The sequence below is a fragment of the Sorex araneus genome, chromosome 3, assembly GCF_027595985.1.
Source record: "Sorex araneus isolate mSorAra2 chromosome 3, mSorAra2.pri, whole genome shotgun sequence".
In the NCBI taxonomy this organism is placed as follows: domain Eukaryota; kingdom Metazoa; phylum Chordata; class Mammalia; order Eulipotyphla; family Soricidae; genus Sorex; species Sorex araneus.
The window spans coordinates 93,635,484-93,651,744 of NC_073304.1; the positions used below are offsets into that span (position 1 = coordinate 93,635,484).

The 16,261-nt window shown below is 41.9% G+C and overlaps 1 protein-coding gene across 1 annotated transcript in view; it reads right to left on the bottom strand.

Moving 5' to 3' along the window:
* The window catches only part of SHC4 (SHC adaptor protein 4), a 147,527-nt gene that overhangs the window by 31,262 nt on the left and 100,004 nt on the right, over positions 1-16,261 (bottom strand). Inside the window, exons 6-8 of the mRNA XM_055131722.1 lie at positions 14,431-14,482; positions 3,038-3,161; positions 1,592-1,766 (exon numbers count right to left, since the gene is read on the bottom strand). Of these exons, the coding sequence (XP_054987697.1) occupies positions 1,592-1,766; positions 3,038-3,161; positions 14,431-14,482 (351 nt within the window). The remainder of the gene's footprint in view (positions 1-1,591; positions 1,767-3,037; positions 3,162-14,430; positions 14,483-16,261) is intronic.

Consider the following 16,261-nt stretch of genomic DNA (forward strand, 5'->3'; position numbering starts at 1 on the left):
TTTAGAGGGGGTGCATAAAATCCTCAAATTGTGCCTGGTTTGGGAACTGCAGAGGTGGGTTTGACTTGGGCGGGGGAAGAGAGAGGTGAAGAGGGGTTGTTAAGACTGCGTAGGACCTGGGTCCTCAGGGTGATGCTGTTTGCATCTTTCCATTTGAAGACTGAATACAAGTCTATTTTTGGTTTGTTTTTGTTTATGCTTTTGGATCACACCCGGCAGTGCCTAGGGGTTACTCCTGGCTCTGTACTCAAGAATTACTTTTGGCAGTGCTCAGGGGACCATATGGATCGATGCCGGGGATCGAATCTAGCTTGGCTGCATGCCAGGCAAATATCCTGCCCACTCACTGCAGCCTCTGGATGGAGACAAGTCTTGGCCAGAAAGTGTGATTTGCAGGATACCTGTGTAAGTACCAGCCATTTCACAATCCTGTGTCTCAAAAGACTCCCAAACTTATTTATTCTTTTCAGAAAAAAAATATGGATATATTTTACACCCCCTGGAAATTTTTCTTCTTAGTCCACCCTTCTTAGCTAGAGTCTACCTAACCATAGTTGGTGGATCGGAGCCTTTCTCTACTACCACTTGTTTCAAGCCACTTTTTATCACTGACAATTTCATGTCACCAAAGGACTTCAATGATGCCTCATTCAAACAGCTCACTTCAGTGACAGGATGAGGATGCGCTGGTGCTTTGGGGAGATGGATCAGGTAGTACTGGATAGGAAGCTTTGAGGGAACAAAAGTAGACTGGAGAAAGGGACATTCAAATCATCTAAGTAAGTGAGGGTCAGAACTTAGAAGTGCAACTGAAATGGAAAAGGTTGGAAATGGAAAAGGAAAGAAGTCAAAGATATTTTCAGACATTCCTAGGCTTGGAAAACTGGGATGATATGGGCACAAAGTGTAAGGAAAACAGCAGACTGAATTCAGGGAAGCATGGCAGTACTGTGAACCAGAAGCGGACCCTGGGCTGGAGTCAAGGAGAAAATGCTGAGTCGTGTAATGATCCAGCTGCTAAGCAAAGACCAGATCTGAGAAATACAGCGTGGGCAGGGATGCAGAAAGAAAGACAATGTATTCTAGAAATCTGTGGGTGCAAGGAAAATGCAAAGAAGGTTGGTAGTTGTTAGTTGGGTTGTTGGAGTCGAAGTTTACTTGCCCACAGAAGGAAAAAGCTATGAGAGAGAGAGAGAGAGAGAGAGAGAGAGAGAGAGAGAGAGATTAAAAAATTATTTTAAAAAGGACCCAAAGTTGGCAGGAGGGGATGAGATCCAGAGGTTAACTTTGGCGTCAGTAGCTGAGAATCAGAGCACACAGAGAAACGCAGAGATGGAGAAGCTGGGGAGAGTGTATTGGTCAGAGCTGGCCTTCCCAGTGAAGTTAGCTCTGAGGCTACCCGCTGAGGTCAGGCGGGGGAATCTGGAGTTTGGTTTGTCCAATATAGGCACTGGCTACTCTCAGAAATGATTCATTCTCTGGCTCCTCACCGAGCTCTAAACTAGCATTTGGAAACCCTCAAGTTAAATACTCTCCAGTCCTAAGGACAGAATTCAATTGCTTACTCCCCTGACCTGAAAACACCACTCACCAAATAGCACAACTTCTCACACCGGATGGGGCAGTAAGCCATTTGTTCTGTGGCTTGAACTTTAATGCGCATGTCTGAAACACCACCGATGGGAGGCTGTTTCCCTGGGATTTCATTGTAATATTCATGATCTTCTCTCTCCTCACCCTGTGAGCCTTCAGTATGCACTTCCTCACTGGAAAAGAAAGAAAAGAGGACCCTCAAGGGCAGAATTCAAATGCAGTCGGGAAGAGAGAAGGTTTAAATTCTCCGAAAAAATATTTTTGCCTTGATGCTTTAAGTTTAAAGCTGTGCTTAAGTGATGCCAAACATCTGGATGGAAGCAACCAGATGTTTGAGATGTTTCGCTTTTCTGTAGACAATTAAAGTGGAGGGAGCCAACAAAAATTGCCAAGGGTGATATTTCTGTGTCATTCTCCAGTGATTTTATATATATGTGTGTCTGTATGTAGATATATACAAGCATAGGTACATATATTATATACACATGTGTATATGAACATTGTACACATGTTTTATATATATATATAAAATGATGACTCTGAATATGAAACACTTCTACCAATAGGATATAAAAACATAAAACTTTTCTGGACATCTCCAGAAACTTTTATTGTTCCATTTTGAAAATGCTCTGCTCAAGAAAGTTTAGATATTATTCTTTGAGTAGAGGGTCTGATCCAGTTACTTAGCCAAAGAGAAAAGAGAATAAAAGAGCGTAGGCCAACTGTATTGTCTGCACAAATCTGGAGGAATATATGGGATTCATAAAGACATATTAGAACCATATGTGGCAAGTGGGTAGATTTATGTAAACATGCATTACTTTAAAAATTAAAAGAGAGCAAAAAAATAAGCAGAACTTTTCTTCCAAATTGGAATTAGTAACTAAGTTTTATATAAAAAAAGCATAAATCAAGTCCTTTTGGATTGAACTGATTCCATTTACAACCCACAGGGTTTTTGTCAGGCTCATGCATGAATAGAGCAATTGCACCAAAATGTGGGTTCTATCCTGGGAAAATTCAAAAGAAGGGCCTTTGGGTAACCCCTTTCCTGTGCTACCCCTCCACCACCTCATAAAGAGCCACTGATGTCTTGAGTCACCTCATTTTCAACTCGTCTCACTCTAGCAGCAGGGAATCCATTTACAACGCAAACCAGACATTTGAATTCTTATGCCTTTTGTTTTTGTTTTTGTTTTGTTTGGGCCACACCAGGCAGTGCTTGGGGTTTTCTCTTGACTCAGGGCTCAGGGGCAGATAACGGGTGTCAGGGATTGAACCCAGGTCAACTGTGTACAAAGCTAGCACAATCACATTGTACTATTTGTACAGTTGATGGTATCTATCTGCTGTACAATTGCTCCAGCCCTTAAATGTCATATTAGCTTTAAAATGAAAAGTATATATATGAAGTCAAGTAGGTATAGGACTCTTGGCTGACCTTTCACAAGATGTATTCAGAGAAGAATTTTTCAAATACTGTTTAAACCGGAGTTCAAAAGCTTGCCCAATGGTACTTATGACATCTTGGGCCATTCCATTGCGGCATTCCAATATGTGGCAGGCTGCAAAAAGACATAGAAGAAGAATATTACAGTAAATTTTCAGTAAGAGATGATTATATAGAATCAAAATACTCCCAGAATGTGAACTGAAAATAAATTCAAAGGAAGCAGATTTACAAACTCCTTTCAACTCTGAGCTCTGGTTTATAAAGATAGTTTTATTTCAAATGCATCAGAAAGGAAACATTGGAATCTCACCTCAGAATATGCACATATATATATATATACACATATATACCTACAAAATTTGAGGCAAGTATTTAGGGTCCATGATTTTATAAAAGTAAACTAATCTGAGTACTCTTAAAACTCATGTTTAGTGTCACTGTATCACTATCATCCCATTGTTCGTCGATTTGCTTGAGTGGGCACCAGTAATGTCTCTATTCCTCCGAGCCTTGAGATTTTAGCAGCCTCTCCTTGCTCGTCTTTCCCAACGATTGGAGGCTTTTTCAGGGTCAGGGGAATGAGACCTATCGTTACTGATTTTGGCATATCAAATACGCCATAGGTAGCTTGCCAGGCCCTGCCCATGCAGGAGGGATATTCTCTGTAGCTTACTGGGCTCTCTGGAGGGTATGTCTGAACTCCACCAAATATGGTGTGGTAATTATGGAAAATGGGTAGGAAGAGTCTTATAATGTGTTGCAAGGCCCTGAAGCAGAAGTGCGGTCTGGAAAGCGGCCTGGAGCGTGTTAGCGTTAGGGTAGTGGAGATTGGCTGCCCGGGGCTGGATCCCTTGGGACGAGGAGGGTTCCCACCCAATCACCTCTGGGGTGCCCCGAGTGAAAACAGTCTGATGTGGAGTCCCATGTTTAGTATCAGCTGTAAAATTCCACACAGTAAATGCTTAAGGCATTTACTGACAGCAAACTGACACAGGAAGATGAGATCCGGCTTTGCATGATACCCCCAGAGATGGAAAAAGATCACTTTTCAGCCCAATTCTCCAAAATGAGACTGAGTTGCTAGTGAGAAGGAGGTGTTAAAATACTTCCCACTTCAAGCCAGCCCTCTGTCTAGGAACTGCTACTCTCAGTTAATGATCTTTTGAAATGAACTTTCAAAATGCTACTGAAAGGTAAAGGAACAAACATAATAACCTCTTAGTATCTGTTTCAGACCATAATGCCCAGAAGGAGAGAGGGAAAGGAGGGAGGGAAAAGAAGAGGGAGAGGGGGGCCGGAGCGATAGCACAGCGGGTAGGGCGTTTGCCTTGCACGCGATCCCCGGCATCCCATATGGTCCCCCAAGCACTGCCAGGAGTAATTCCTGAGTGCAAAGCCAGGAGTAACCCCTGAGCATCGCTAAGTGTGACCGAAAAAGCAAAAAAAAAAAAAAAAAAAAAAAAGAGGGAGAGGGAGAGGGTGGAAAAGGAGAGGGAGAGAAGGAAAGTGCCAGAGTCATGAAGATAAGCTGGTGGGGGTGGGGGGGGGCAGCGGAAGAGAAACTGAGGTCATTGGTGGTGGGAAATGGACACTGGTGGAGGGATGGGTGTAGGATTATTGTATGACTGAGACCTGATCATGAACAACTTTGTAACTATGTATTTCCTGGTGACTCATTTAAAAAATAATAATTTAAAAAATGCTATTAAAGAACTATCATCAATACCCATCAAAAACATGACTTTTGTAAAAATAACATCACAAAACTATTTATATCTCTATATATATTTGAATCAAAGTCACTTCATCGGACAAGCAGTTACTGAGCAAGGGCCAGATTTTACAAACAAGTTAAACTGTAAGAAGCGATCTAATACCAAAAACAACCAAGAAAATTTGTTACTACTATATACTGTGCCCACTGGGAAGAACAAGCAAAGAGAGACTGCTAAAATCTCAGGGCTAGGATGAATGGAAACATTACTGGTGCTCAAGCAAATCGATGGTCAACAGGATGACAGTGATACAGTGATATAAAAATAGGAGATTAGCTGGTAGGTCTTTTGCCTTGTACGCGGCTGACCTGGGTTTGATTCCTCTGCCCCTCTTGGAGAGCCTGGCAAGCTACCGAGAGTATCTCGCCCGCAAGGCAGAGCCTGGCAAGCTATCCGTGGCATGTTCTATATGCCAAAAACAGTAATAACAAGTCCCATAATGGAGACATTACTAGTACCCGCTTGAGCAAATCGATGAGCAATGGGATGACAGTGACAGTGAGTGACAGTGTCTGGGGACTATAAATGAACCTCCTCACTACATGAAATACCATTCTTGCCTTGGTTAGAGTATGGTGTCATGCTTAGGAGCTGGCAAGATAAAGGTATTACTAAAATTAAAATTGAAGTTTTATAAAGATGTCTTAGAGTCCTAAGGATGACAAAGATCGGGCAAAATAAGTAAGTCTCATGAGCAAATATGAAATTATGAGAAAGTTCTTCTTCTGGATCATATGTGGTGTGTTGGGAATGGAACTCCAGTCAGCAACATGCAAGGCAAGAGCCCTGCCTGCTGTACTATCTGAGGTGTGGTCCTGAGTCCTTCCCATCCAACCTGGAGTCACCCGGTGTCACAGTCAATGAGAAATCAGTGAATATTTGAAAGTAAGGTGTTTATTTAAAAATTTTAATATTCAAAAATTTTCATCTGGTTTTCAAACTAGGGAGTCATGGACAAGAAGCTGAGGACGATAAGTAGAGGATGCCAGCCCCTTTCGTTTATTTTTATGTATTTATTTTGGTTTGAGACCATCCCTGGCCATGCTCAGGGGCCATCCTAGGCTCTGTGGTTGGGGTGATCACTGGCAGGGGTTGTGTATGGTGCTGGAAATTCAAACCGAGTCACGACCAATACAACTGCATGCAAGGTGAGTGCCACACGCCCTGCACTCCCTCCCCAGCCTCTCGAGGGACCTTCTAACAACTTGTTTTTAATAAGCAAGTTTTGTATTTGCTTGTTTGGCAAGTTTAGTTTTGTGACTAGAAACCTAGACATTTTGAGTGCATCTTCTCAGATATACCACTAGATGGTGTTATGGGATCAGAGCACAGAGACCTGCTTCCCGCCCCCAGCCCCCTTAATCAGAAACAAGCCCTAAGAAGTGAGCCAGCAAGCCAGGCCACTGCAACAGCTATGCATTTATTTTATAAACATAAACAAAAACAAACAGTTTACTTTTAAATGATTTTACGTCCGTGTGTGTGTGTGTGTGTCTAGAGATTCAGAACCACGGCCTTGCTATGTCAAGAATGGTGGTCTCATATCATATAGCCCATTGATTCATCCAGGTAAACTGGAGATTTCACAGACTCAAGTCAGAGGAAATACTTAAACCTCTCTGGAATCCCGCACGCTGGAAGAAAGGGGGAAATATGAATTTTCTCATCTATGGCAATGGCAGGATGAGGCTGTATTAGTCACTAAGTAAACTTAGTAAAATATTCTTATTGCGGCTTACTGTTTTTCTACAGAAAAGGCCTTTTTATAAAAAGAGAAGTTCACAAGAGGGTCATAGCCGAGAAGGAAAAAAGTGCCAATTGCCCTCACTGGACTAATAACAAAGAATCAAAAGACTGGGAGACAGTGGAAAGACTAAGGATTAGTAGAAGGGTCCCGGCTCTCCCAGTCTCCACTTCCTGCATCCGCTTCTCCTCATCCCTGAAATCTGGATCCAGTCTTTACCCTTTTACCCAGCCTGAGCTTTCCAAGGGGACCAAGAGCCTGTTTACTGCAGAACTGAAGAGCATTTTCCAAATCACTCCATGTGTGAGACTTAGGGATTCCTGTTGGAGAAACTTACTCTTCCTGCCTCTGATTTTCATTTTCTCTCGCTTACTGCCCTGCCATCTGCTTCTTCCCTGTCTACTCTGACTTACTTCATGGCCGAAGACCCCAGTCCCTTTGTTTTCTGGCTTCCTCCCTCTGTGCTCTCACTCATTCTTGGCTCAATGAAGTTGCAGTTCACCTAAACCTGCACCTGAGCCGCAAAAAAAACTCAGTGTGCTTGACCCCTCCAGCACACGCCCCGTACACACACCCCACTGAGTCTTGTCTTCAACCAGCATGCACATACGTATACACATACACACACAAACACGCATATACACACAGAGAGGAACCCAACTCACCAGATCCTCTGATAATATGACCTTTCATGTTTTGTTTTGTTTTAGTTTAGTTTTTGGGTGGGTCACACTCAGCGATGCTCAGGGCTTTCTCCTGGTTGAGCAGGAAGTACTCCTGGTGGTACTCAGGGAACCATATGGGATGCTAGGGATCGAATCAGGGTCAACTGCATGAGGACAAGTTCCTTATCCTTTGTACTATCTCTCCAGCATCAGAGTTTCATTATTTTTTTTTACTTTTTATAAAGATTAAAAATTTTTACTACAAATATAATATTCATTGTAGAACTTTAGAGAATAAAAAGAACCCAAATAAAATAATGACTGAGTTTCACTCTCCAAAGATAACTGTTGTTGATATTTTGGTATAGTTTTTCGAATCTTTCTTGTATGTTTATCTGCAAAAAGTTATCTGAGGTCACCCTGTACAAACTGATTTAGAATTTCCTTTAAAAAAAATAAACTCCCAGTTCTATGCTCAGGAATCATTCAGGGGATTATACATGACGCCAGGGATTGAACTGGAGGTCAACATGTGCAAGGCACATGACTTAACCCCTATACAATCTCTCCTGCCCTCATAACTTTCATATTGCATTGAAATTCAAGCTGAATGGTTTCCCCAAGTTACTATATATTCTTCTATAACAATATCCTTAATTAAGGATACATCCAGTGGGTTTATTTAAATAGTTGGCTCTTAATGAATATTGAATACATTTAGTTTATCAATTAGATAAATGACAATGATATTTATCACTTAGCTTTTTCCCCTACTCTAATTATTTCCTTAGAAATAAAATTTGGTTGGTTCAGAAGTATTAACATTTTTTATGCTTAATGCAAATTTTCAAACTCCTCTCTAAGACATTTAGATCAACACTCAACACTGGTGTTCAAGAGTCATCATTAATCTAAGTATAATTGGCCTGTTTTTCAGTATTTCTGATTTGATCATGAATTACTACATTGAGTTATAATGTGTAATCTTTTGCTAATAATGATGTTCAATTTTTAAAAAAATATAATTTTTGGTGCCTGTGTTGTTCTTTAGCAAAGAGGACTAGAGTTCCTCATCCTGTTTACTGGATGGAAGTAGCTTAGGAAAGCCACCTTAAGTTCTCAACTCCAGTGTTAGTTAGCATCTACATAAAAGGAAATATTACTGTGAATACTGCTCTCACACTGCTCTCACAGGGTTATTGTGCAACAGAAGGAGACAATGCAGGCAAAGTATTCCAGACCAGTTTGTGGCATTCAGAAAGCTTGCAAAGGAAAAAGAAAAGGTGACCTCCCCAGCCCTCCCACCACCACCACCACCACCACCACCACCACACACACACACACATACACACACACCTCTTCTATAGGATTATTTTCCTTTTTGTAAAAATGCTCATTTTTCTAGTGGCCAGTCACTCCATTCTAAGTAACACAGGATAATAATAGCTACTATTTATAGCAGACTTACTATCATCCTGGTATTGAAGTATTTGCATTGTGAGATTTACAATCTCTCACTAAGTGTTCAGGAGCATCAAGCTTCCATTTCTTCACCAGCTATCAAAGTTCTATCAGTTCGCAGTTTGGTCCAAACTGTCCCACCCTCTCCAGGGCAGTGTAGAACATGAACACTCCTGCCATGATAATCCAGATGGTTCCCAGATTCAATTCTACGTTTATGGGCTGATTTTCTGACCACCTGCATCACTTCTACAGATATAAGTGCCAAAAAACATCATTGCAGAATTTCAGTGGAATACCAGATGTCACAATAACTTTTCAGAGTGCAGATTCTTCAATGGCCCCAGCAACAGGCATTCAGAGCACCCCCACACACACTCACACATACACACACACCATCAGGTGTATTTTCCGCTCAGGGTCCCCTGCTTCTACTCTTTCCCATCCCTATCCCCTCCCCTGCTCCACACCTTTGCACACACTCTCCCACCCCACCCCAAATATGAGATCCCAAGGCCAGAGCATACTACAGCATACTCTTCCCTGGGCCTTTATTTATTCCACGCTGACTTCAACCCTGCTAGCCACTGAACTGTTCTTACATTCCCCTCTTCTAGAGCACATCCTACAGGATACGCTTCTCCCTCCCCCTAAGTAAGGAGTCCACGGTGGCTAAAAATGACTTTTCTTCCAGTGATTAGGCCCTCGCAGATTGGTTTGCCTTGAATAAGAGTGCGTTACTCAGAGCTGTGTCAGAAGCCCTGAGCAGAAACAGAAGTACAGAAGTTGAAGTGATGGGAGAGTCTTAACACGAATGGTTTAACAAGCAGAGGGTATATGAGGAGAACAGAACACGGCTCCTTGGGTCTCTCTAACCAAGATGAACAGGAAGGGGACGAGTGAGCAGGGAAAGGAGCAATAAGTGGTGGCTATTAACTTATCATCATCATCATCATCATCATCATCATCATCATCATCCTGTTGATTGTCGATTTTCTCTAGAGGTCTCAGTAATGTCTCCATTCGTCCTAGCCCTGAGATTTTAGAAACCTCTCTTTACCCGTCCTTTCCAATGGTGCCACATTGGAGGCTCTTTCAGGATCATTAACTTCTCAATTCATGAAAATCACTCTGTGTTTCTAGTCAGTAACCAGATTTATGTTACATGTTTCCTAGGGAATTTCCTAGGGAGGATGCAAGATGAGATGATAGAGGAAGGGAAGTGACAATTTCCTTGTAACATCTTAGTTATTAATCTTGGCTATCGCAGGTAGGTGTTATGGATCCCACAAGAAGGGATTGAGGGCTAAGGTTGGGTGGGGGTGGGGAGAGTAATTTGACTAACGTCATATAATCAGAAGTGGTAGATGAATTTGAGTTCCTGCCTGGTCTGGCTTCAGAATCCTCCTTACATATACTGACTGGGGGAATTTGGATAAAAAGAAAGAGAAAAGAAAAGAAATGTACCAGACAATTTTAGTTGGTTTGTTTTCTGTGTCCATTCTTTTCCTCACTCTCAGATTTCATCCGTGATGTCAGCTGAAGCACTCATAAAAGCCTTCTCAGAGGGCTGGAGTGATAGCATAGCGGGTAGGGCGTTTGCCTTGCACGAGGCCAACCGGGGTTCGAGTCCCAGCATCCCATATGGTCCCCTGAGCACTGCCAGGAGTAATTCCTGAGTGCAAAACCAGGAGTAACCCATGTGCATTGCCAGGTGTGACCCAAAAAGCAAAAAAAAATAAAAAGCCTTCTCAGAATCAGCCCCTCCCCCAGAGCCTCCCTGGGGTCTCAGAATGCCCAAAGCTTCCCCAAGGATCTTCTCCCAACAGCTCTGTTATGGCTTCAGGGCAGGAGCTCTCAAGGTAAGGGAACTACATCTTTGTCTCTGCCTCTGCTGTTTCACTTAAACAAGAGGTGGGAGTGTGATTTGTAGGCACCAGGGTCCTGCTTGGCCATTAGCCTTCGCAACAAACATTAATCTTTGCACTCACCACCATCACACAGTCTGATATGCCCAGAAAATTTGGTGACTGATGACAAATCACTAAATATAAAGATGTCCTCATCAACCTGTTCATCCTTTCCCTCTTGTCTCTTTCCAGGTTGGGAGAAAGGTTTTCTTGACTTTCCCACATAGTTTTCAGTTCTTTTCTAGCAATTTCCTCTTGTATATGCAGTGGTGGGGGAGAGTCCAGAGTTACACTGAGATACTCCTGATTCTGTGCTCCAGGGTCACTCCTGGCAGTGCTCAGGGACCCGTATGTGTCACTAGAATTGAACCAGGGTCAGCCACATGCAAAGCAAGCACCGGAGCCCTGCCCTACCTCTCTGGTACTCCATGCAGTGATTCTCTGGGAAGACTAAGGCACTAATTAAAAGAAGTTGCTCTTTTCTGATATCCTTTGTTGCTGTGTTTTGTTCCTACATCTATTAATCCTCTTCGATAATTCTTGTCTCTGCTTCTCTCTTTTCAGTTAATCTTTTCTCTGCATTTCACTGGAGTGTTGCACAGCATTTATCACCTGTGTCATTTCTCTGAGCTATATTCTTTTGGCAAGCATTAACTGAGCATCTACTTTTGTGCCAGCTTCTGTTTCAGCAGCTGCCCCTCGTGATTTCATTTCTGACAATTCCAATAACTTCCAAATGAATCTCACTGCCTTATGTTCCCCTCACTTGATCTACTACACCCTGTTGCCAAATCAATCTTCCTAAAGATCTGCCTTGTAAATGTCACTCTTAAGCCATTTGCCCTACTTATTAGCTCTGTCCAACAAACCCTCTTGGGTGCTTCTTGGATTTTTCTTCTCTCTTTACAATCCACATTCTAGTAAGTGTGCTTGTTTCATTTGCCCCACTAACACACCATGTGCATTTCCATCTCTTTGTCTCAGAACTCTTTAAAGGTCCCAATTCCACTTACTATGTGCATAACAAGCTTCCCAACTCCAACAAAGGATGACAACCAGTTTATGGGTTCTAGTCAAGGAGGAGAATTGATCTAATACTCATCTCTAAAAAGAATCTCAGGATCCCAGATGTAGAGATGGGGCAATCCCAATGGCCTCACAAACCTCAGGCCGTTAACCAAAGTTTCTTATGTTATCTTGTTAAATCCTGGGACAACAAGTTCAATCAACTCCATCTTTCATTCAATCATTAAACAAAAACCACTAAGCAACATCTAATGGTTAGACATTGTGATAAAAGCCTAGGAAACAAACAGTGAATAAGTGAATAAGCCCTCATGGGGTTTTCAGAAGAAATGACAGACATTAATACATCAAGAAGTGATTGACTAAAATAACAGCCATGTGAGATAGTCTTAAGAAGAGAAACCTGAGCCCAAGAGGCAGTACAGAGGTTAAGGGACCTGCATGGCACACAACTGGTTGGAGCTCCAACACTTACATATGGTCCCCAAGCACTGCCAAGAGTGATCCTTGAATACAGAGTCAGGAGTAAACCCTGAGCACAGCAGGGTGTGGCCATAATTCCCCATCACTCAAAAAAGAAGAGAAATCTTGTACAAGAAAAAAGCCCCGACTCCATCAAAAAATGGGGAGAAGAAATGAACAGAAGTTTCCAAAAAAAAAAAAAGAAATACAAATGGCTAAAAGGCACATGAAAAATTGCTCCACATCACTAGTCATCAGGGAGATGCAAATCAAAACAACAATGAGATATCATCTCACACCACAGAGACCGGCATACATTCAAAAGAACAAAAGCAACCAGTGCTGGTGTAGATGTGGGGGAAAAGGGACACTCTTTCACTGTTGGTGGGAATACCAACTGGTCTAGCCTTTCTGGAAAACAATATGGACAGTCCTTCAAAAACTAGAAATTGAGCTTCCATATGATCCCGCAATACCACTTCTTGGAATATATCCTGAGGATGCACAGTAGAAATGACATCTGTACCTACATATCCATTGCAGCACTGTTCACAATAGCCAGAATCTGGAAACAACCCATGTGCCCTAGAACAGATGACTGGTTAAAGAAACTTTAGTACATCTACACAATAAAATACTATGCAGCTGTTAGGAGAGATGAAGTCATGAAATGTGCTTATAAATGGATAGACATGGAGAGTGTCATGCTAAGTGAAATGAGTCAGAAAGAGAGGGACAGACATAGAAGAACTGCACTCATTTGTGGAGTATAGAAGAACATCACATGAGACTGACACCCAAGGACAGTAGATACAAGGGACAGGAGGATTGCCCCATAGCTGGAAGCCTGCTTCATGAGTGGAGGGGGAAAGGCAAAAGGAATAGAGAAGGGATCACTAAGAAAATGATGGCTGGCACTCATCTGTGGAATATAGAATAATAGACTAGGACTCTAATACCCAAGAATAGTAGAAATAAGTACTAGGAGGTTGACTCCATGGCTTGGAGGCTGGTCTCTCATTCTGGGCAACTCAGAGAAGGGAACACCAAGTAAAATGTGGTCGGAGGTCATGCGGGGAAGGAGTGACGCGTGCCGAATGCAGACTAGAGACTGAACACAATGGCCACTCAACACCTTTATTACAAACCACAACACCTAATCAGAGAGAGAGAACTAAAGGGAATACCCTGCCATAGTGGCAGTTCGGGGTGGGGGGGAGACGGGACTGGGGAGGGTGGGAGGGACCCTGGGTTTACTGGTGATGGGGAATGGGCACTGGTGAAGGGATAGGTTATCGAACTCTGTATGGGGGAAACATGAGCACAAAAATGTATAAATCTGTAACTGTACCCTCACGTTGATTTACTAATTAAAAATAAACTATTAAAAAATTAAAAAAAAAAAAGAGAATTCTGAAGAAAAAAAAAAAAGAGAGAATGATGGCTGGAAGAATCAGTCGGGATGGGAGATATGTGCCGAAAGTAGATAACAGACCAAACATGATGACCTCTCTCTGTCTGTGTTGCAAGCCATAATGCCCAAAAGTAGAGAGAGTATGGGGAATATTGTCTGCCATGGAGGCAGGGGGAGGGTGGGAAAGAAGGTATACTGTAGATATTGGTGGTGGGGAATGTGCACTGGTGGAGGGATGGGTGTTTGTTCATTGTGTGATTGTAACTCTCGGTGATTCAATAAAATAAAAAAAAAAGAATAAGGAGAGAAATCGAGTGTTAATGATGTGGTAGGGAAAGGTGGGCAACAGGGAAGGAAGCTCTGAGAGTCAAAGAAGGCATCCTGGAGACAATTAAACTGATCTCAAACTTACCAGGTTCTTAAACAAGTGTTCAAGCTACACACCCACCCACCCACCCACACACACACACACACACACACACACACACACACAGAGAGAGAGAGAGAGAGAGAGAGAGAGAGAGAGAGAGAGAGAGAGAGAGAGAGAGAGAGCAAACAATGTCCAGGCCTACAGAGGCTAATAACCTCACTGGCTTGGACTTTAGATACCATTCACTTCACTGGCGGCCAACCCCAACCCCTTCTACCAGAACTAAACACCACCCCTGTCATTCACACAAGTAAGAAATAAGCTTTTTGGTCTAAGGGTCACTCAAAGGAGTAGAATGCAAATTTTACATGTATATTGTGCATTGCTCTGCTAGCAAGACTACTCATTTCCAACTCAAATACACCCCATATTTCTAGAAATCCAATATAGCACTCCAGTGATCTTCATGACTGCTCACTGAAAATAATCACTTGTTACTTTTCAAAGTTGGTGTATAATAGCGCTTGAGAAAATCTAAAAGTTGTTTTCCATACCTCGTTGGTTAACTGGATCTTTAGCTACATAGGCAACATAGTCTGTGGTATCCTAAAGGGGGGAAAAAAGGAAGAAAAATAATTGAATTTAAAATAAACTAAGTTTACCACTGAAAAATAAGAGTAAGTTTAGGACACGATATTTAGGCAAAGATGTAAACAGTATGTTTTGATTTAGAGAGAGAGGGATGACAAAAGCATTTAGGAGGAAATAAACAAACATGGTCTATACAGTTCAGCAGTTAACACATATTTTCTGCCTCATGGGGACAAAATCAGAAGATTAAAACTTTTGAGGCAGACCGTGATACAAAGAATAAAAGGCAACACAAGCAGGGAATGTGTTTTTAAAAATGTTTTTTAAGGTTAGGAACCATGATTGCCTCTTATGTTAAAAACTGAAATTCCAGAAATGATACAATCACAAATGTGCAATAGATTACAATTTTTCAGGTAACCTCACAGATACTAAGTGAGACAGAGAATAAGTCAATGGAAGAGACACTGAGTCTTCCATTGTTTTGTGTGTGTGTGTGTGTGTGTGTGTGTGTGCAGTGCATGCAAACAGGAGGGCTTATAAGGCAAAAACAAACAAACAAAAAAAACCCAAGCATTTGGGATCAATTTACAGAAAAAAAAATCAGTTTTGAAAAGGAGAACCCATGGAGAACCCTAAGATCAAAAAGGGATCTGTTGTTAATGCAATAAAAACAAACAAAAAGTCAGTTGGTAATTCTGACTTTTATTGGAAACAGTCAGTTGATGAATGATAAGATTTTAATAATTAAAGAAGCTTTTTGTTATCTCAGTTCTTGGGGGAAAATACCACACGCAATGCCATTTGCAGATGAGAAGTATGACTCTCTGGAGGGAAAATGCAATCAACTGGCAGGAAATAAAAATCCATGTTTGTAAAACCCTCAAGGACAATCACTTAATAACTCATGCTGAATCCTACAGGAAGCAGAACTCAGAGTCAGCATAACTTGCCTTCATTCATTTTATTTTACTTTTTTTCACTCATTAAAAAAATAACACCTAAATAAATCACTTTATGCAAAGAGATTTGACATATCTTTGACGTAAATATGGAAGTTGCTGTGAACTTCATTTCATATGAGTCTAGAATCCAAGCAACATTTGCTGTGGGGGGCTTAGCTGCTACCTTTCCAGTTGAAGTAGTATGGTATAAAGCCATGTGATAAAGAGCGACGAGGGAAAGAGACTTCAGACCTCAATTTCCGCATCTTCAAAACAGTTTTCAGGGTCAAAGAGAGAAAGAGGGAGAGAGTAATAAGGTTAAGGTGCTTGCCTTAAGACAGCCAGGCCCAGTTTGGTCCCTGGTGCTGCATGTGGAGTACCCCACGAGCACCACCAGGAGTGGGCCCTGAGTACAAAGCCAGGAGTAGTAGCCCCTGAGCACTGGTCGGTATGGTTCAAAAACAAAAATAGGGACTGGAGTGATAGTACAGCAGTAGGGTATTTGCCTCGCACACAGCCGACCCAGGTTTGATCCCTGACATCCCATATGATCCCCCAGCACTGCCAGGAGTGATTCCAGAGTGTAGAGCTAGGAGTTACCCCTGAGCATTGCTAGATGTGACCCAAAAAGAAAAAAACAATGAATAAATGAAACTATCCCAACATCCTTATAGTCTTAAAATGCTAAAATGATCAAAAGCTAAAAGATGATAAAGCATGTTCAAAGTAAAACTCAAAAAGTGGAGGAAAATGGATAACAACATATTTGATTCCCACATTCTCCTAATGCCTGGATGATATGAACAACACATCTACAGATTTAGAAACATCACCCTAAATTGTCTCCAGG